The sequence below is a fragment of the Penaeus japonicus genome, unplaced genomic scaffold, assembly GCF_977035675.1.
Source record: "Penaeus japonicus unplaced genomic scaffold, GWHDUDI00000001_assembly GWHDUDI00000003, whole genome shotgun sequence".
NCBI classification, from domain to species: domain Eukaryota; kingdom Metazoa; phylum Arthropoda; class Malacostraca; order Decapoda; family Penaeidae; genus Penaeus; species Penaeus japonicus.
In genome coordinates, this window is record NW_028234405.1 from 15,022,368 (window position 1) to 15,037,367 (window position 15,000).

The 15,000-nt window shown below is 36.2% G+C and overlaps 2 protein-coding genes and 1 pseudogene across 11 annotated transcripts in view; 1 reads left to right on the forward strand and 2 right to left on the reverse strand.

Moving 5' to 3' along the window:
• The window catches only part of LOC122250742 (uncharacterized), a 33,048-nt gene extending 29,774 nt beyond the window's left edge, over positions 1–3,274 (forward strand). For both annotated transcript variants that reach the window (XM_086556291.1, XM_043012326.2), the window contains exon 2: positions 1–3,274. This exon is cut by the window's left edge and continues 994 nt beyond it. In XM_086556291.1, coding sequence (XP_086412417.1) covers positions 1–323 — 323 coding nt within the window. In that variant the 3' untranslated portion in view covers positions 324–3,274.
• A 4,149-nt stretch (positions 3,275–7,423) lies between these two features.
• Positions 7,424–15,000, reverse strand: part of LOC122250741 (uncharacterized) — a 9,178-nt gene continuing 1,601 nt past the window's right edge. For 4 of the 9 annotated variants that reach the window (XM_043012321.2, XM_086556257.1, XM_043012319.2 and 1 more), the window contains 4 exons: positions 14,191–14,322; positions 13,395–13,512; positions 9,210–9,329; positions 7,424–9,085 (listed from right to left, as the gene is read on the reverse strand). In XM_043012321.2, coding sequence (XP_042868255.2) covers positions 7,925–9,085; positions 9,210–9,329; positions 13,395–13,512; positions 14,191–14,294 — 1,503 coding nt within the window. In that variant the 5' untranslated portion in view covers positions 14,295–14,322 and the 3' untranslated portion in view covers positions 7,424–7,924. Of the gene's footprint in view, positions 9,086–9,209; positions 9,330–11,263; positions 11,417–13,394; positions 13,513–14,190; positions 14,323–15,000 lie in introns of those variants that run through there. The other 5 variants (XM_043012323.2, XM_043012324.2, XM_043012325.2 and 2 more) reach the window with 2 other exon arrangements.
• On the reverse strand, positions 11,872–13,081 carry LOC147472120 (uncharacterized; annotated as a pseudogene).

Here is a 15,000-nt window from a genome sequence, read left to right on the forward strand (position 1 = left end):
CCTATTCCGGCACAACCACTACTACTACAGACACTGACCAGCCTTCACAGATCAACTACATTTCTCTTGATCTCGACCGTGGTTCAGACTCGTCACAAGCAGCACCTCTTAGTCCACTTGAGTCTATGGTGTCAGGTCCTGAATCACCGCCGAACCATGTAGCTGAAGGTTATGCCACCATAGACTTTGCCAGGACAAATGCCCTTAGCAACACAGCAAAGCAAGCAGCTATGTGGGAAGATGGGTCGAGAAAAACCAGACATAACTCCACCCTCACGAGTCCTGCAACACTTACTCGGCACAATTCATCCTTATCGGATTGACGGTGATATAAATACAGTCACATAAATTGTAACTATAGCAGCTACACATTTATGAATGATGACTGCTTCCCAAGGAACCTGCCAAACTTTAAATTCAAACCATCTTTGTGATGTGCCAAAAAAAAAAGCTCATTGGAGCTCTCTTGTAATTGTATGTATATACTGTGAATGAGGATTGTGCTTCATTTTACTGATAAGCCTGACGAGCCCTTGGATTCAAGGGTATATAATTTCCATTTCCTGGTGGTGATAAGGCAGATAATCATATTTGTGATTCCTCCCACCCTTACCCCAAAATACTTACAACAGTTAGTTGAGACTGTTTTGCTACCAAAGTGCCCCTCTGGTTACTGAGGACTCTTGAAACCCTTTGTGACCTCCCTTCAGGTTACCCCCTGCCCCCCCCTTTGCTGCTTAGAATTCATTTTGATTTTATTTATCATTGTTCCAAGTTAATCTTGCCTCCACTTTTTGACTGCTGATGATTTTAGAGGACTGCAGTCTCATAAGTCCTTAAAACTTTTGGCTACGGAGAACATTAGCAGCCTTTGTGATTCACTTTTCAACTTGATCATCATATCCTTTTGTATGTTCTGAACCTAGTGTAACCCCAGTGTGACTCATGTTCAGGTTGCCAAAGACACCACTGAACCCATGTTACTTGGCATTCAGGTAAATACTCTTCTGTCTTTTGAGGATGTGTATATGGTCCCTTGTGATTACCTTCAGCTCAACCATGCTCCTTTGGTATATTAGAACAGACCTATGAGTAAAAAAATGTGTCTTTTATGGACACTGGGAAACAGTGTGACCTCTTGTAAAACTTTGCCTCCAGGCATTTGCCACCAACATCAATTTCTTGACTCAAATATGGGCTCAATGTAACTTTTTTAGGATATCAGTGTTGATAAACTTGTAGTTAATGGAGACAAAATATTTCACAATACAAAACTTTCATTAGAAATAGCTTGCAAATGTTTTATATTTCTTGGGTAAAGGTGCCAAATAGCCTATAGTCAACACTGTAGGTGTGATTCTTAATATCAGGTAAACAATTTCTCATTAACAAAAATTACGCAGTGAAAACGGGAGGTTTTAACATAGTTAAGGATACAAATAACGATTGAAAAAATAATATTCCTAGACGAATATTGTAATATTAACTGTATTTCAAAGCAGAAATGCTTATATCAATATAGGAGCCACATGCCATTGATGTTATGCATGAATTAGCATCTTGTTGTCTGTTAATGAACTGTTAGCAGCATACTGAATACGTGAACAAAAATGGTACTGGTAAATACTGTATATTAAATCTAGATTAGTAAAGAACCTTGGTATGTCATATTGTAACAATGTCATTGTAAATAGAATATTTTATCTCTTATGATTACCTAATGCTTTAAATGCAATATATGATAAATTGGTTCCTTCTCTTTGCTGCTGTTATTGATTTTCTTTCATATTTATTCAAATAATTATAAAAATAATATTCTTTTCTATTTCCTATTCACTCACTCTCTCACTCTTCATACATTCACCCTACCTATCTACCCTCCTTCCTTCCTACCTACTATCCTTCTTTCTTACCTATTGTCCTTCCTTCCTTCCTTCTTACCTACCATCTTTATGTTCTTCCTTCTTACCTACCATCTTTATATTCTTCCTTCTTACCTACCATCTTTATATTCTTCTTTCTTACCTACCGTCTTTATATTCTTCCTTCTTATCTACTAATCTTCCCTCCTTCCTCACCTACCATCCTACCTTTCTTTCTTTCTTTCTTCCTTCTTCCTTCCTTCCTTCCTTCCTTCCCTCCCTCTCTCCTTCTTCTTCTTCTTCTTCTTCTCCTCCCTTCTTTCTTTCTTCCCTCCTTCCCTACTCCCTTCCTCCATCCCTCATTCACTCCTTCTTTCCTGCCTCTCTCCCTCTCTCCCTTCTTTCACTAACTCATAGCTCTCCTTCTCCCTCTTGCTCTCTCTCTCTTATTCTGTCATTATGTTCTTGTTAGTTAAATGGATATATGAAAAGTACAATATAAGACATCATAGGATATTCATTTATTTTCCTCGCCTGGAGAAAAAATGTATGATCATTTATTGATATAATCATCATCACTTGTTGTTGCTTAGTTTTTATTATCCTTTATTTTATTTTTAAGGAAATTTATGAAGATTGTTAGAAAGCTTTTATTTATAAATAAATAAAAGACATTTTTAGACTCCTTTGTTGAAATGAACTCATTCAGTAATTGGTTTTGTTAATATTTTACTATATAAAGAGGTCAAGAAAGGCAAATGTATTCACATTTTATACAATTGTATGTCAATAAACTCAAACATATGTTGTCAGGGGCACAAATACAAAAAAAAAAGGTTATGCTGATAGGGTATAGGGTACCACTTCACAAGAAACTACATTATTAGAATATTTTTTAGTATTAGTATCATGTTAATTAAGGTAAAAAGTAAAGAAAGATGTGTCAAAAAATAACAATTTTGATTTTTTAATCATTCACAGGTGCTCCTTTTACACAAATGGGAAAAATATGTTTTAGATGAGTGAGTGGAATTATGATATTCATACTAAAAAAAATAATTAAATAAAAAAAGTATATCTTGTCAAAGCTGCAAGACTTTATAAGAAGTATTACAAAATGTATTTTTTTTAATGGAACACTTAGGATAGATTTGCACATTTTGTGTAAAGTGCTTTAATGTTCCATACCTTCATGTCACACTGATGGCGTGTAGATCTCATGTGGAAGCTCGTGTATGTAATGGAGTCCCTGTTTGTCAGGCAGACTCGGGTAAAGCAGAAGCAGCTGGCAAGAGCGCTGTAATCCTACCTTGGAGCATTTGTAATATATACCCAAAGACTAACCGAAGATAAAGAACACTTGCATTGTTTATTTGAAAAAGATTTTGACTAGATTATAAAATGTTATTTACTATAGTGTTTTATTTGTTCCTTTTCTATATGATACTTGAAGGTACAAGTTGTCAGTACATACTCCATAGAAAGTCATATAATTTTGTAATGTATGTGGCTCAAATGAAAATGGTACCACACTAAAATGAATGTGCATCACTGTGGTTGAGGAACATGTCTTATTTTTCACTAGTAAAGTCAGTCTTCATTTATATTTTTCACTTGATCAACATTAAAGAAAACAATTCACAAAAAAGTTAGAAAGTAATTTATGAATATCTTTTCTGGTAAATGTTATGAAGCCCAATATGTAAAATCAAAAATACATGTTTGTCCATGATATTTTCTGCAAATATTTAAAAAATCACAAGAAAAATACAATTCAACATTTAATTGTTAGTAATACTTACAAATACACCCCCTCCAAAATTACATGCACATGCATACACCCACACTCACACAAGCAAACATGTTTCAAATAAGTAAACACATTTATATATCTACATTATAATTGACAGATCTTGAAATATTTACATGGGGTTGCAAAGACGCTGGAAAATTTGACTGAAGGGCAAAGGAGAAAAATATAAAAATTGAGATATATATATGAGATGTATATAACAAAAGGATGTCAAAGAAAAGAAATAATGAACACGAGTATAAATTTCATGTACTAAATTTCTTGAATTCTTCAGCAAAATTTTTAAACACTTGGAAATCAAAACCTAACAAAATCAGTCCTTACAAAACCAATCCTTGCCAGGAAAGTCTTTCCGGTTTCTCCCTTGTTTTCCTAACCAAAACCTCATTCAGAATGCTCTTTCACTTCCACAGTGACTTAAGATCACTCTCATTCTCAGTATGCCACATGTTCTCAGTTGAAAAATGAATAATTCTCATTTAATTTCAAACACAACACTCCTTTCCCATAAGAGTTATTATCCCAATTACTGTGTCAAGAAGGGCTTCAATTTTGTATTGGAAATAAAGCAGTCTCTTCAACTTTGCTTGAATGACTAATATTGACCATGAGTTGATATTGGGAGACTATTTACAAGATGATCTGCAGTCTTTAAAAATCTCATGAACCCTCTAATTCACAAAATGGTTTACCATTAATGTTGGTGACCAATTTTTTAAACAATATTATCAGCTGTGATCTAATAATCTTTCTTTTCAACCGATCTTGTCTGTGATCCATCTGAGACATTCCAAGATCATCCAAAGATGTATCTTTAACCCATTCACGACGGGGGCATTCCAGCCTTACATGTCACAATGCTGGGGCTCTCGAACGCATAGGCCTAAATCAGTTAAATAAACGATGCCGTATCGCGTCCCCAGCGAACGGGCCTAGAATGCGCGGTACAGTAGTGTACCACCCGTCACGAGAGGGTTAACAACCTCTAGGGATGATTAGAGTCCTGAATCAACCTTAATTCATCAACTGACCAAATCTTCCCTCTTGGTTTGATATTTCTGAGCAGGGACATGTCCAGGGGGTAAGCCTGAGGTGGCACTGTGCCATCCTTGGCACATGATTGGCCACACTACCTTAGACTTTATATGGCTTTCTGTCATTATAATTCAGTGATATGTTAGTGGAAACAAAAATGGTATAATGTATGTGTTTGCTTGTACTTCGCGTATCCCTCTAAAAGCCAGAGCCCAAATCAGGTCATTCTAGTCAAAGAAATATGGATATGCAACTGCTCCCGAGTTCACCAACTACTAGTAATGACAATAAGTTCTTTTGCTATATATCACCTAAGAGCAAGCATGTATGATTAACTTATAATGGATATCCCTGAACTATATTTCAGCTTATAATGCTAAAACCTTTATCTAGCCACCTACAGTCAAACTGAACTAAAGGTTCTACTAACTTACAGCCATTATATAAGAGCATGAAGTCAATGTAGTATATCATTAACTTGCTTTCTTATTACTGCATGTATTATAATAAAAAAATATATATTTTACAGTTACTGTTACTCTTTGCCACCTCTCACCAGCTTAACCCAGTTACTTTAAGGCAATTTAATTTAGATGGCTCTTCCAATCTAAAATATCTGTGAGTTCATGATTGAGCACTGTGGTCCAACATACATCTCATTTACCCTCTCATTCATCCTTCATTAACAGGAACAGTACATAAACTATAACCTAAGCAATGAAAAAAAAAAACAATTCACACACACAACACACACCAATACACACCATTACACGTACATGCACACTCAATTAGAAGTCATTGTTAACCCACACAGGACGGGTGGTACAGCATGTGTACCGCGCATTCAAAAGCCCAGTTGCCGGGCGGCACAGTATTGTGCCAGCCATTCAATTGATTTAGGCCTAATAATTCGAACGCCCCGGCATTTGGACATTCAAGGCTAGAATTCCCCCGTCGGGGATGGGTTAATATGAACGAAAATCACAATCCACTGCACAATTTGAACATGAATCATATATGGATGCATTTAACTAATGATAACTAATGGACACATAATAACACCACCAATCATAAAGTAACTAGTGTTGGGTGTAGGATTTTCATGATCATGGAAGTTACAGAACTCATGACATTCTGAAAAATAAAGACCTGATCCCTAAGAGCAAATGGAGGGGATAATAGAGGCTATCAACAATGACAGTGATGAAACAAAGAATATTTCCCAACTCAATGAAGTAAAATTTCCTCACCAAATATTAAAAACAAACAGATTCAAGCTGATAAAATGTACTGTATGTATTAGCATATTTTACAATGTAAACTCATTTGTAACCTTGAATCAACCGCATACTGAGAAATGAAGAGAAAAAAAATATCCAAAATGTTAGATACAGCTACATCTGGAAAAATGATAAAGTACAGTCCTGAAATTCGCAAGAAAAAGTGCCCTGAAACTGTTGCATTTCTTTCTGTTTGGTCTTCCCTTTTTCCCATACCTGGCAGTGCTGGCACCAAAGCAGAAAGTCTTGGATTCCCCTCAAGACCCAGCTTTTCTGCCTCAGTGCTTTATGGGCTGTCACAGAATAAGTAATGTTAAGCCACTAACAATAGGGGCATTCCAGCCTTGCATGTCACAATGCCGGGGCTTTCGAACGCTTAGGCCTAAATCAATTAAATGGCTGGCACCATATTGTGCCACCCGGCCACCAGGCTTTTGAATGAGTGGTACAGTAGTGTACCACCCGTCCAGAGAGGGTTAATGTCTCTTTCCCTTTTGTTCTGTCTAAGTTCCCAACCTTCCCTTCTTCACCTTGCCATTTCTTTCTTACTGCACCTAGATGGCTTCAACAAACCTCAGAACTGAAGAAAAGGCTACTGTGACTCATCATCTGTTCACGCCTGAGTGAAGTGATGACAAAAATGTGGTGCATGGATATGAACAACTAATACAATAGGCATCATGCTGAACAGTGCCTAGATGATTGAAAATAGTCATAAAGGTCAAGGGCAGTACGACCAAGTATTAGATAAATCAGAGGAACTGAGTTTTGCTGACACTAAACTTTTATTAGCTGCATGCCAGGACCATTCAGTAGCCTCCTGTTATTTCATGATTATAGCATTAATAATTAATAGTAATAATAAAAATAATAATAATAATAACTGTAATAATAATAATAATAATAATAACAATAAGAACAATAATAATAATAATAATATAAAATATTATTACAATAAAATATCAGTAATGATAATAATGATATTAACCCTTTCCTGACAGGGCACGCGCTACGCGAAAACCCCTATGCCGGGCGATTGCAATATTGCATTGTAATCGTCACACTGGCATGACGCCCCGGCATCGGGAATTTAGCTGTGTCACACGAGTGTGACGCACCGTCATCATTGGGTTAACCCGTTGCCGACGGTCCGGCGAAAACTGGCAACCCCCTATGCCGGGCCTAAGGAATATCGCCTCAGGGACATCACACCGGTGTGTCACTCCGTCATCAGGCACTTTGCCGTGTCACACAGGTATGACACCCTGTCGTCATTGGGTTAAACCATTGATAGCAGATGGCATGATTTACTGTCAAGACAACGTTGGTCATAAACGTGGATGACACCGTGCCATACAACATAAACCCACCACATGACTGTACACATATTTTATTAATACTGCGGCCAATGGGTTAAGATAAGAAACAATAACTTCAATAATAGTAAAAATAATGTATATAATTTCATCATTATGATTAATACAGATATAAACATTATAATAACAAATATCCACAATTTTATTCTTTATTCTTCAATGGCATTGCAATTATATCACAGTTAGAGAAGCTTGGGATTTCAGTCTCAAAATATAATTATATTTCTAATAAATGGTATTCATCCAAAATGTTCATTATATAAATATAAATATTTAATCCTTTTTTGTACAAAATATGAAACCATATTAAATGATTCCACTAAGAAAATCACATAATCCCCATAAGAACATGAAGACATAGCAGCTTGACAGTAGGAGAGTCATGCATATGTTGCATATTATAATATAATAAATTACAATTTACTAATATTAACATATTAGAAAAAACAGGTAAATAGCCAATTTATGAATACATGCACATCTTTAAACATAAATGCAGAAGAAAATAAGATCAAAAATGGATCACATTATATCAATCACACAAGAACAAATTCTTAACTAAAATTCTTCAGCCAAATAAGTCAAACACTGATCAAGATGCTCTTGGATCTGCTCTTCCCGAACCCTCTCCATGCATGAGGGGCAGGACACAATGCCAGGAGTAGGTGCCTCTTCAAAGCCACTCCCTTCATTGAATTTCTTAGCTTTGTCATCAAAGCTCTCATCATCTTTTTCATCATCTGAGTCAATGCAGTACTGGAGGTGCAATTTCATCTCAGCAGCTAGGACAATTGACCCACAATTGTGACAAGTCTTTGCATCCGAAAGTGCCTCCCACACGTCTTCTTTACTTTGCTTTGCAGATGCTTCTACTTTGCTTCCACTGCTTCCCTCATCATTAAACTCTGAGTCAAAATTCATGTCTTCTCCAAAGCACTGATTTAAGTGTTGTTCATACATAGCATCTGGTATTCTTTCACTACAAATGGGACATGTAGTTAGGCTTTGGGTCTGAGCCCTTGATTTAGTCTGTATATCATGTCGGCTCTGTGGCAATGACTTTGATGGACTGCTGCCCATTTTTGAATCATCTACACTTAACAATTTCTTTGCCTGTTGGTACCTCTTAATGTACTTGTCCACTTTTATTTTTGTTGGTGATTTTGCCTGATAATTATAATTCATCTGACCTTCTACAAGTTTACAATTTGCCCCTAAAAGTAAATCTGGTCTTTCATCCGAGGACAAAAGTTTAGTCTGCCGGGTATTTGAGTATTTTTCCCTAATCCTCTGTAACACTGACTCTTCATCAAAAACCTTTGCTTTAACATTTTGTCTGGAAGAACCTGGCTCCATTTTGTGGTTATTTCTACTTCCTTTACTATTCACTGCCCTATTTTGGTTGAAACTATCTACTTTTTTACGGTCAAAACCCCCTCCTGATTGGTTCAAAGGGAATTTCTCTTTTATGAGATTATTAGGCTTATAACCAACATTTTGAGAGCTTGGCATGGGCTTAGCACCTGGCCCTTCGATCTTATGGAATGTTCCACCACACTCTTCAGCATGACGCTGCCACCATCTGTCTGTGGGTCCTGGAGGACGTTCAATGGCTCTCCTGAGGACTCCGAAAAAAGGCCGTCTCGAAACACAGGGACCATCACAGCGGTAGACGTGGATGCGGAACTTGTTGACTTCACGATGAAAGTTGTGGTATATCTGTTGAGAGAGTGAAAAAAGAACTTGGAGAATGAAAACAATCATCTAACAACCACAATTCATTCATCTTAAAATCTCACTGCTTACAAATCATGTTCAAGAAAATAGTAACGAGGATACTTACAGTTATTTTTGAGCCATGAAGAGCATTGATCCTTTTCATATGCTTTCTGAACTCTGGTCCATGGCTATCTCTATAATTAAGGCCTTGCGTGACATGGAGGTAAGCATGGATCATTTCATGCTGCAAAATCATATAAAAAGAGAGTTACTACTTTCAAATACTAAACTAATATCACTATATTGTGTGTGTGTGTGTGTGTGTGTGTGTGTGTGTGTGTGTGTGTGTGTGTGTGTGTGTGTGTGTGTGTGTGTGTGTGTGTGTGTGTGTGTGTGTGTGTGTGTGTGTGTGTGTGTGTGTGTGTGTGTGTGTGTGTGTGTGTGTGTGTGTGTGTGTGTGTGTGTGTGTGTGTGTGTGTGTGTGTGTGTGTGTGTGTGTGTGTGTTGTGTGTGTGTGTGTTTGTGTGTGTGTGTATAGTGTGTGTGTGTGTGTGTGTGTGTGTGTGTGTGTGTGTGTGTGTGTGTGTGTGTGTGTGTGTGTGTGTGTGTGTGTGTGTGTGTGTGTGTGTGTGTGTGTGTGTGTGCATATAAATGAATACAAATATACTAATTTCATTATGACCAAATGCAAATAACTTTCTTTATCTTCAAGAACAAGTGCAAACACATGTATAAAGCTTCAAATATAAATGAAATACAAATATGATTGGTACTATACTTTCAATTAATTTTATCCTAATAATATTTGCCTTGATATCGATTTGACAAACCCCATCTCATGGGATTTATGTTCTGGTAGATAAGGAGACCCCTTAAACGATCACTGGCACAGTATTGAATACAGTAAAAGACCAACAATATTTTGGATCCTACCAAAGTGGGTTTTACTTTACTTTGAGACAAGAAAGACAAGGAGAAACAAATTGTTCTTATTTCGTAACTTTGAGAAAATCACATTCTTTGCATAATCAAAGGGACTAAACAATTGATTCTCAATGTTTGTACCTTAACCCATTGCCGACGGGGGATAGATTTGCTTACACAGGCTCCAGGATGAGTTTTATTTCTGATCGATGCAGCTTCTGCCACATAATTTGATTTTTCCCATTCCCTTTTAGTCACTCATTGTAGAGCTAGATCCATATTTGTGTTTTGTTTTTTGTGTTTTACTGTTTTTTGAAATTTATATCTGTCATATCACAGGTTCCATCAATTCTGCAGATGACTAAAATTGTAGTTCAGGGTCTATATCAACTCATATTTTTTCTTTATACTCAATGTGATAGAAGTATTACTGTTTTAGGGGGGGACAAAAAGCAAATTTATTTTTTCGTATTTGTGTGCTGTCACGAACAAACACGAAACTTATAACCATCCAAAATGAAGAGAGATAGGGAAGAGGAAGGAAACTGTGCTTTTGACAGTGAGTGCCACAATAAAAGGCATCCCTACTGGCACAGGGGCACATTGTTGGAATTGGGCATGGTGTAAGTCACCATCCTCCTCTCGCTCTGCCTGCACATCTTTCATCTGCGGTACTTTAGAGCAAGAGGTCGGCAACTTGCGATGTACCATCCTTCTATACAGCTAGTGCTTGCTAGAGACCGTAGATGGGTACCATTCAAGGCTCTCTCTCCTGCTGGTGCTAGAAGAAAGTGGTGCCATCTAGGTTTTGGAAGCGAGTTGAAACCCATTTTGCTTAATATTACGGCAGTTATAATAATTATGACTGCAATTGTCAACATTACTCACTTATTACTCATAGCACAATAAAATAACATACTGATCCAAAATCCCCGAACGTCATGACGCCCATTGTCAGGCAAGAGCTCCTGCGTCATGTATGACGAAAAAACACATCCGTCGTTAACGGGTTAAGTGAGTGAGAATAATCTTTACCACTTACTGACTTTTCTGAATGTCTCAATAAATGTATTCCATTCCAGACAGGGCGCCTAACAACCTAACTGGCATCAGGATGGGTGGTCTATGATGCTGGTAGCACCGGCTACAAATTAGACAGATGGTAAAAGTGTTTTCTCTGCTTTCAGGGTAGTGCAGACTAGCCCAAACAATATTTTTCCATAAAACCATCACAAAATGCGGGTTTAGGCTGACCTTAGAACCCTGTTGCTCTGAAGCTAGTGCTGTTACAGACATAATACTTCATGTGCGCACTTCAGCTGTGAGCAGATCCCGATGTCGCATCATGTACGCAATGACACCCATCTTTTAGTCCTAATCGGGGGCGTCATGTATGTCATGACACCCATAATCAATGAATTGAGATCATTTATTTTCAAATAATCCAAATTAATGCAATTATCTGTAATTATAAAATGTTTGAATTACTGTCTATACTATACATCAGAGATAATTATTTAGAAGAAAAAAAATATATAGACACTTACATATAGTTGCAGAAAACAAAGTCATATATATATATATATATATATATATATATATATATATATATATATATATATATATATAATATATATATATATATATATATAAATATATATATATATATATATATATATATATATATATATATATATATATATATATATGTATCTATATATATGTATATTATATATATATATATATATATTTATATATTTATATATATATATATATATATATATATATATATATATATATATATATATATATATATATTATATATATATATATATATATATATATATATATATCATCTAACAATCACAACCTCTAATACTTACTAACAGTATTTCTGCTTGAAAGCCTAAGATCCTAAAATCAATAACTGGGGCTGACACCAAGGAAGGCACACTACCACATCAATCCTCTGCTGCTAAATATGAGGGTCTCTCATAGTGCCAAAGCTCAACTTTAATTCCTCTCGACAGATATGATCAATTTGCACAAACCAGGGTTGTCCTTAGTGGAAACAACTTGACGGCCAGGACTATCCTCAGGGAGACAAGCCAAGTGTCCATATAGCCTGTTTTGGCAGTCCTAGATTAAGTAATTAGTCTCCTTTGCTGGTCTCATGGTGCAGTCCTTGGTTGGTCCTGTCAAATGTACCCAATGATCTGAAGTAAGAGCCTGTTGCAGAAGGCATCAAGAAATGACTCCAAAGCACAAGATAGAGTCCAAGTTCTGTTGTCTTATAGCAGAACCTGCAATATCAGGGCAATGAAGAATTATAGCTTGGTCCTTATGCACAGGTACCAGTATCTCCAGATACTCTTGTTGACAAGTGCCGTCAGGCCAATCCATCTGTTGACCTCCTGATTTGAGAGCCTAAGTCATAAGTTACACTACCAAGATTAATAAAACTATATTTTTTTCAAGGTTCTCCTAGCAGATGCAAAAAGCCTGGACCTTGGTCTTAGTCCAAGAGGCCTCTACATCTAAATTGATCAAGAGCTGCCATTAGGGTCTCCTGAGACTCAGATGAGATAGCAATATCAACAACGACCTTACTCTTACCTAGAGTTGCTCTGCATTGACTTCAGATGACAGCTCTACCCATTGTATGGCCTATTGCCCTTCCAATTATTCATTGTAGGTGTTGAAAAGTATTTGTACAAAGACACAGCCCTTCATCACTCCTGAAGTCACAAGAAAAAACCTAGACATGCCCCCACCACACTTTACAGCACTCTCAGTACCAGCATATAGGCTGGCATGTCATCACTAGATTAAATGTGTCCCACAGCATTACAGGTTTGTTCAGTTCTTAAGCACTGTAATGGTTTGATATAGTCATGGCAAACTCCTGAGTACACTCCTTCTACCTTAACTTGTCCATGTGAATCAGCCTATTACATCAACTTGGCTGTGCATGGTGATCTCACCAGGATATTTGACAGTACACAGGCCTAGCACCAAGCTATTTGTGCACTGAAGCAGCAACCAGCTATTATACATCCAATACCCAGACATGAGGGCCAGACAATGCCATGATGAGATGTTTATGTAACCCAGCCAAGCCATGATGTGAATGTCACTTCATCTGGTTTTAAGAGGTTAAAGTGGACCCAGAGGACAGTCACAACCAATCCATTGGTAACAAGTACCCTGCACTCCACTAACCTCCAAGCCATGGGACTAACAGTCTTCTCATAGCCAGCTTGATCATAACTGGATAATGCATTCAAGTCACATAGGACAATAGATATCTCATCAAGGACACTACCTGCCATGGAAGTAATTTTGGTATATAGCAAATCTACACAAGTCTCAATAGTGTACTTACTAAGAGTGTATTCACTGTATCACTGTGTGGTCTTTGAGTAAGAAGAGGCTGACTGAGGCGAATTGTACATGAGGAAAAGGAGCGACCACGCACTTTGTAAGCTGTTTTGCCAGCACATCTGCAAATGTGGAAAATTGAGTATTCAGAGATTTGGAATTTTCTTTTTCTTTTTCATCTTTTGATAATTGTGCTAAAATGAGAAGGGTTCAGATCACACCAAGAGAATTCTTTATAAATAAAATCTACATTAAAATTTAGAACTCAAATAGAAGTGTGCTAGAAAAGTGCATCAGCCGTACACAAAAACAAAATAACACAGCAGTAAAGGCCTAAGTAAAAATGAAAGGAAAATCCAATACCCACTTGAGTTGATTTAGTTCTTATTATATTCTTTATCATATTCCACTCTTTCAGCAAGTTTTAAGCATTGTAGAAGAAAAGAGGTGAACAGGGAATAAAAAAAGAAAGATTGTTTAGTTTTTTCAAATGAAATAAAACAAAAAATTAAAGAAAAAGTGAAAAGCAGTGAAGTCGCAAAGATAATATTGACAAAAGTTAAATAAATCAAAGAGAACATGAGGAACAATAATGATATTGAAAAGGAGATAAAGATTAAAGTGACAAAAAAAAGAGAAAAACAGAATAAAAAGAAGGGAAACAGTCAACCAAAAACGGAGAGAAAATTAAAGAGACAAGGTAACACTGCAAATATGAAGTTAATGAAAAAGTGAAACAAAAAATAAAAAAATCTAAGAGAAGATATAGCAAGAGAAAACAATATATATGCCAAACTCACAAAGTCATCCTTGGGCTCCATGTGACTCTCACTTTGTCCAGTTTTCCCCAAAAGTACTTCTTGTTGAAATCGTTAAACAGCGATAAAACCTTAGGGTCAGTCATCTTGAGTGTATTTTGTACTTCATATATCCTGAAAAAATAAGAAGAATGATATATATATAAATATATATTCATATTCATATATATATATATATATATATATATATATATATATATATATATATATATATATATATATATATATATATATATATATATGTCACCTATAAATGAGTAAGCAAGTAATGTTCATATGCATCAAGACAAAGTCCATTCCAGTTGTAGTCCAGAATATATGTTTTTTCTATAGTGGAAAGCAATGTTGATTTATGCATTTTTAAGTCTAGCTACATTTAAATTCTATTCTACAGATTTAGCAGCATTTTAACTCTATAAAAAAACAATATTCAAATAGATGAAGGATTATCTTTAACTCTTTAAAGAAAGGACACAATATTGCATATGGTATTCTAAAGTCAGAGACAACTATCATGATAACATACAACTGTTATGATGAAAGGATGGATATATAAGAAAGAACAAAAGAACAAGGGTTGAACCAAATGCCAGCCCTCCTCAAGTTCCTAGCAGATAATCACCCAGGAACACCTTGCACAAATTACATCAAGTAAGTTGCTAAAAGTGTTTAAAGCAGGTTTCTCTAGTCAACAGGAGTTCTAAGTTATTGACCTTACAAATAATTGCCACACCTAAGCTTTCAAGTAGCACACCCTTTTCTTGAAAAAAATAGAGAGAAAATAACCATGTT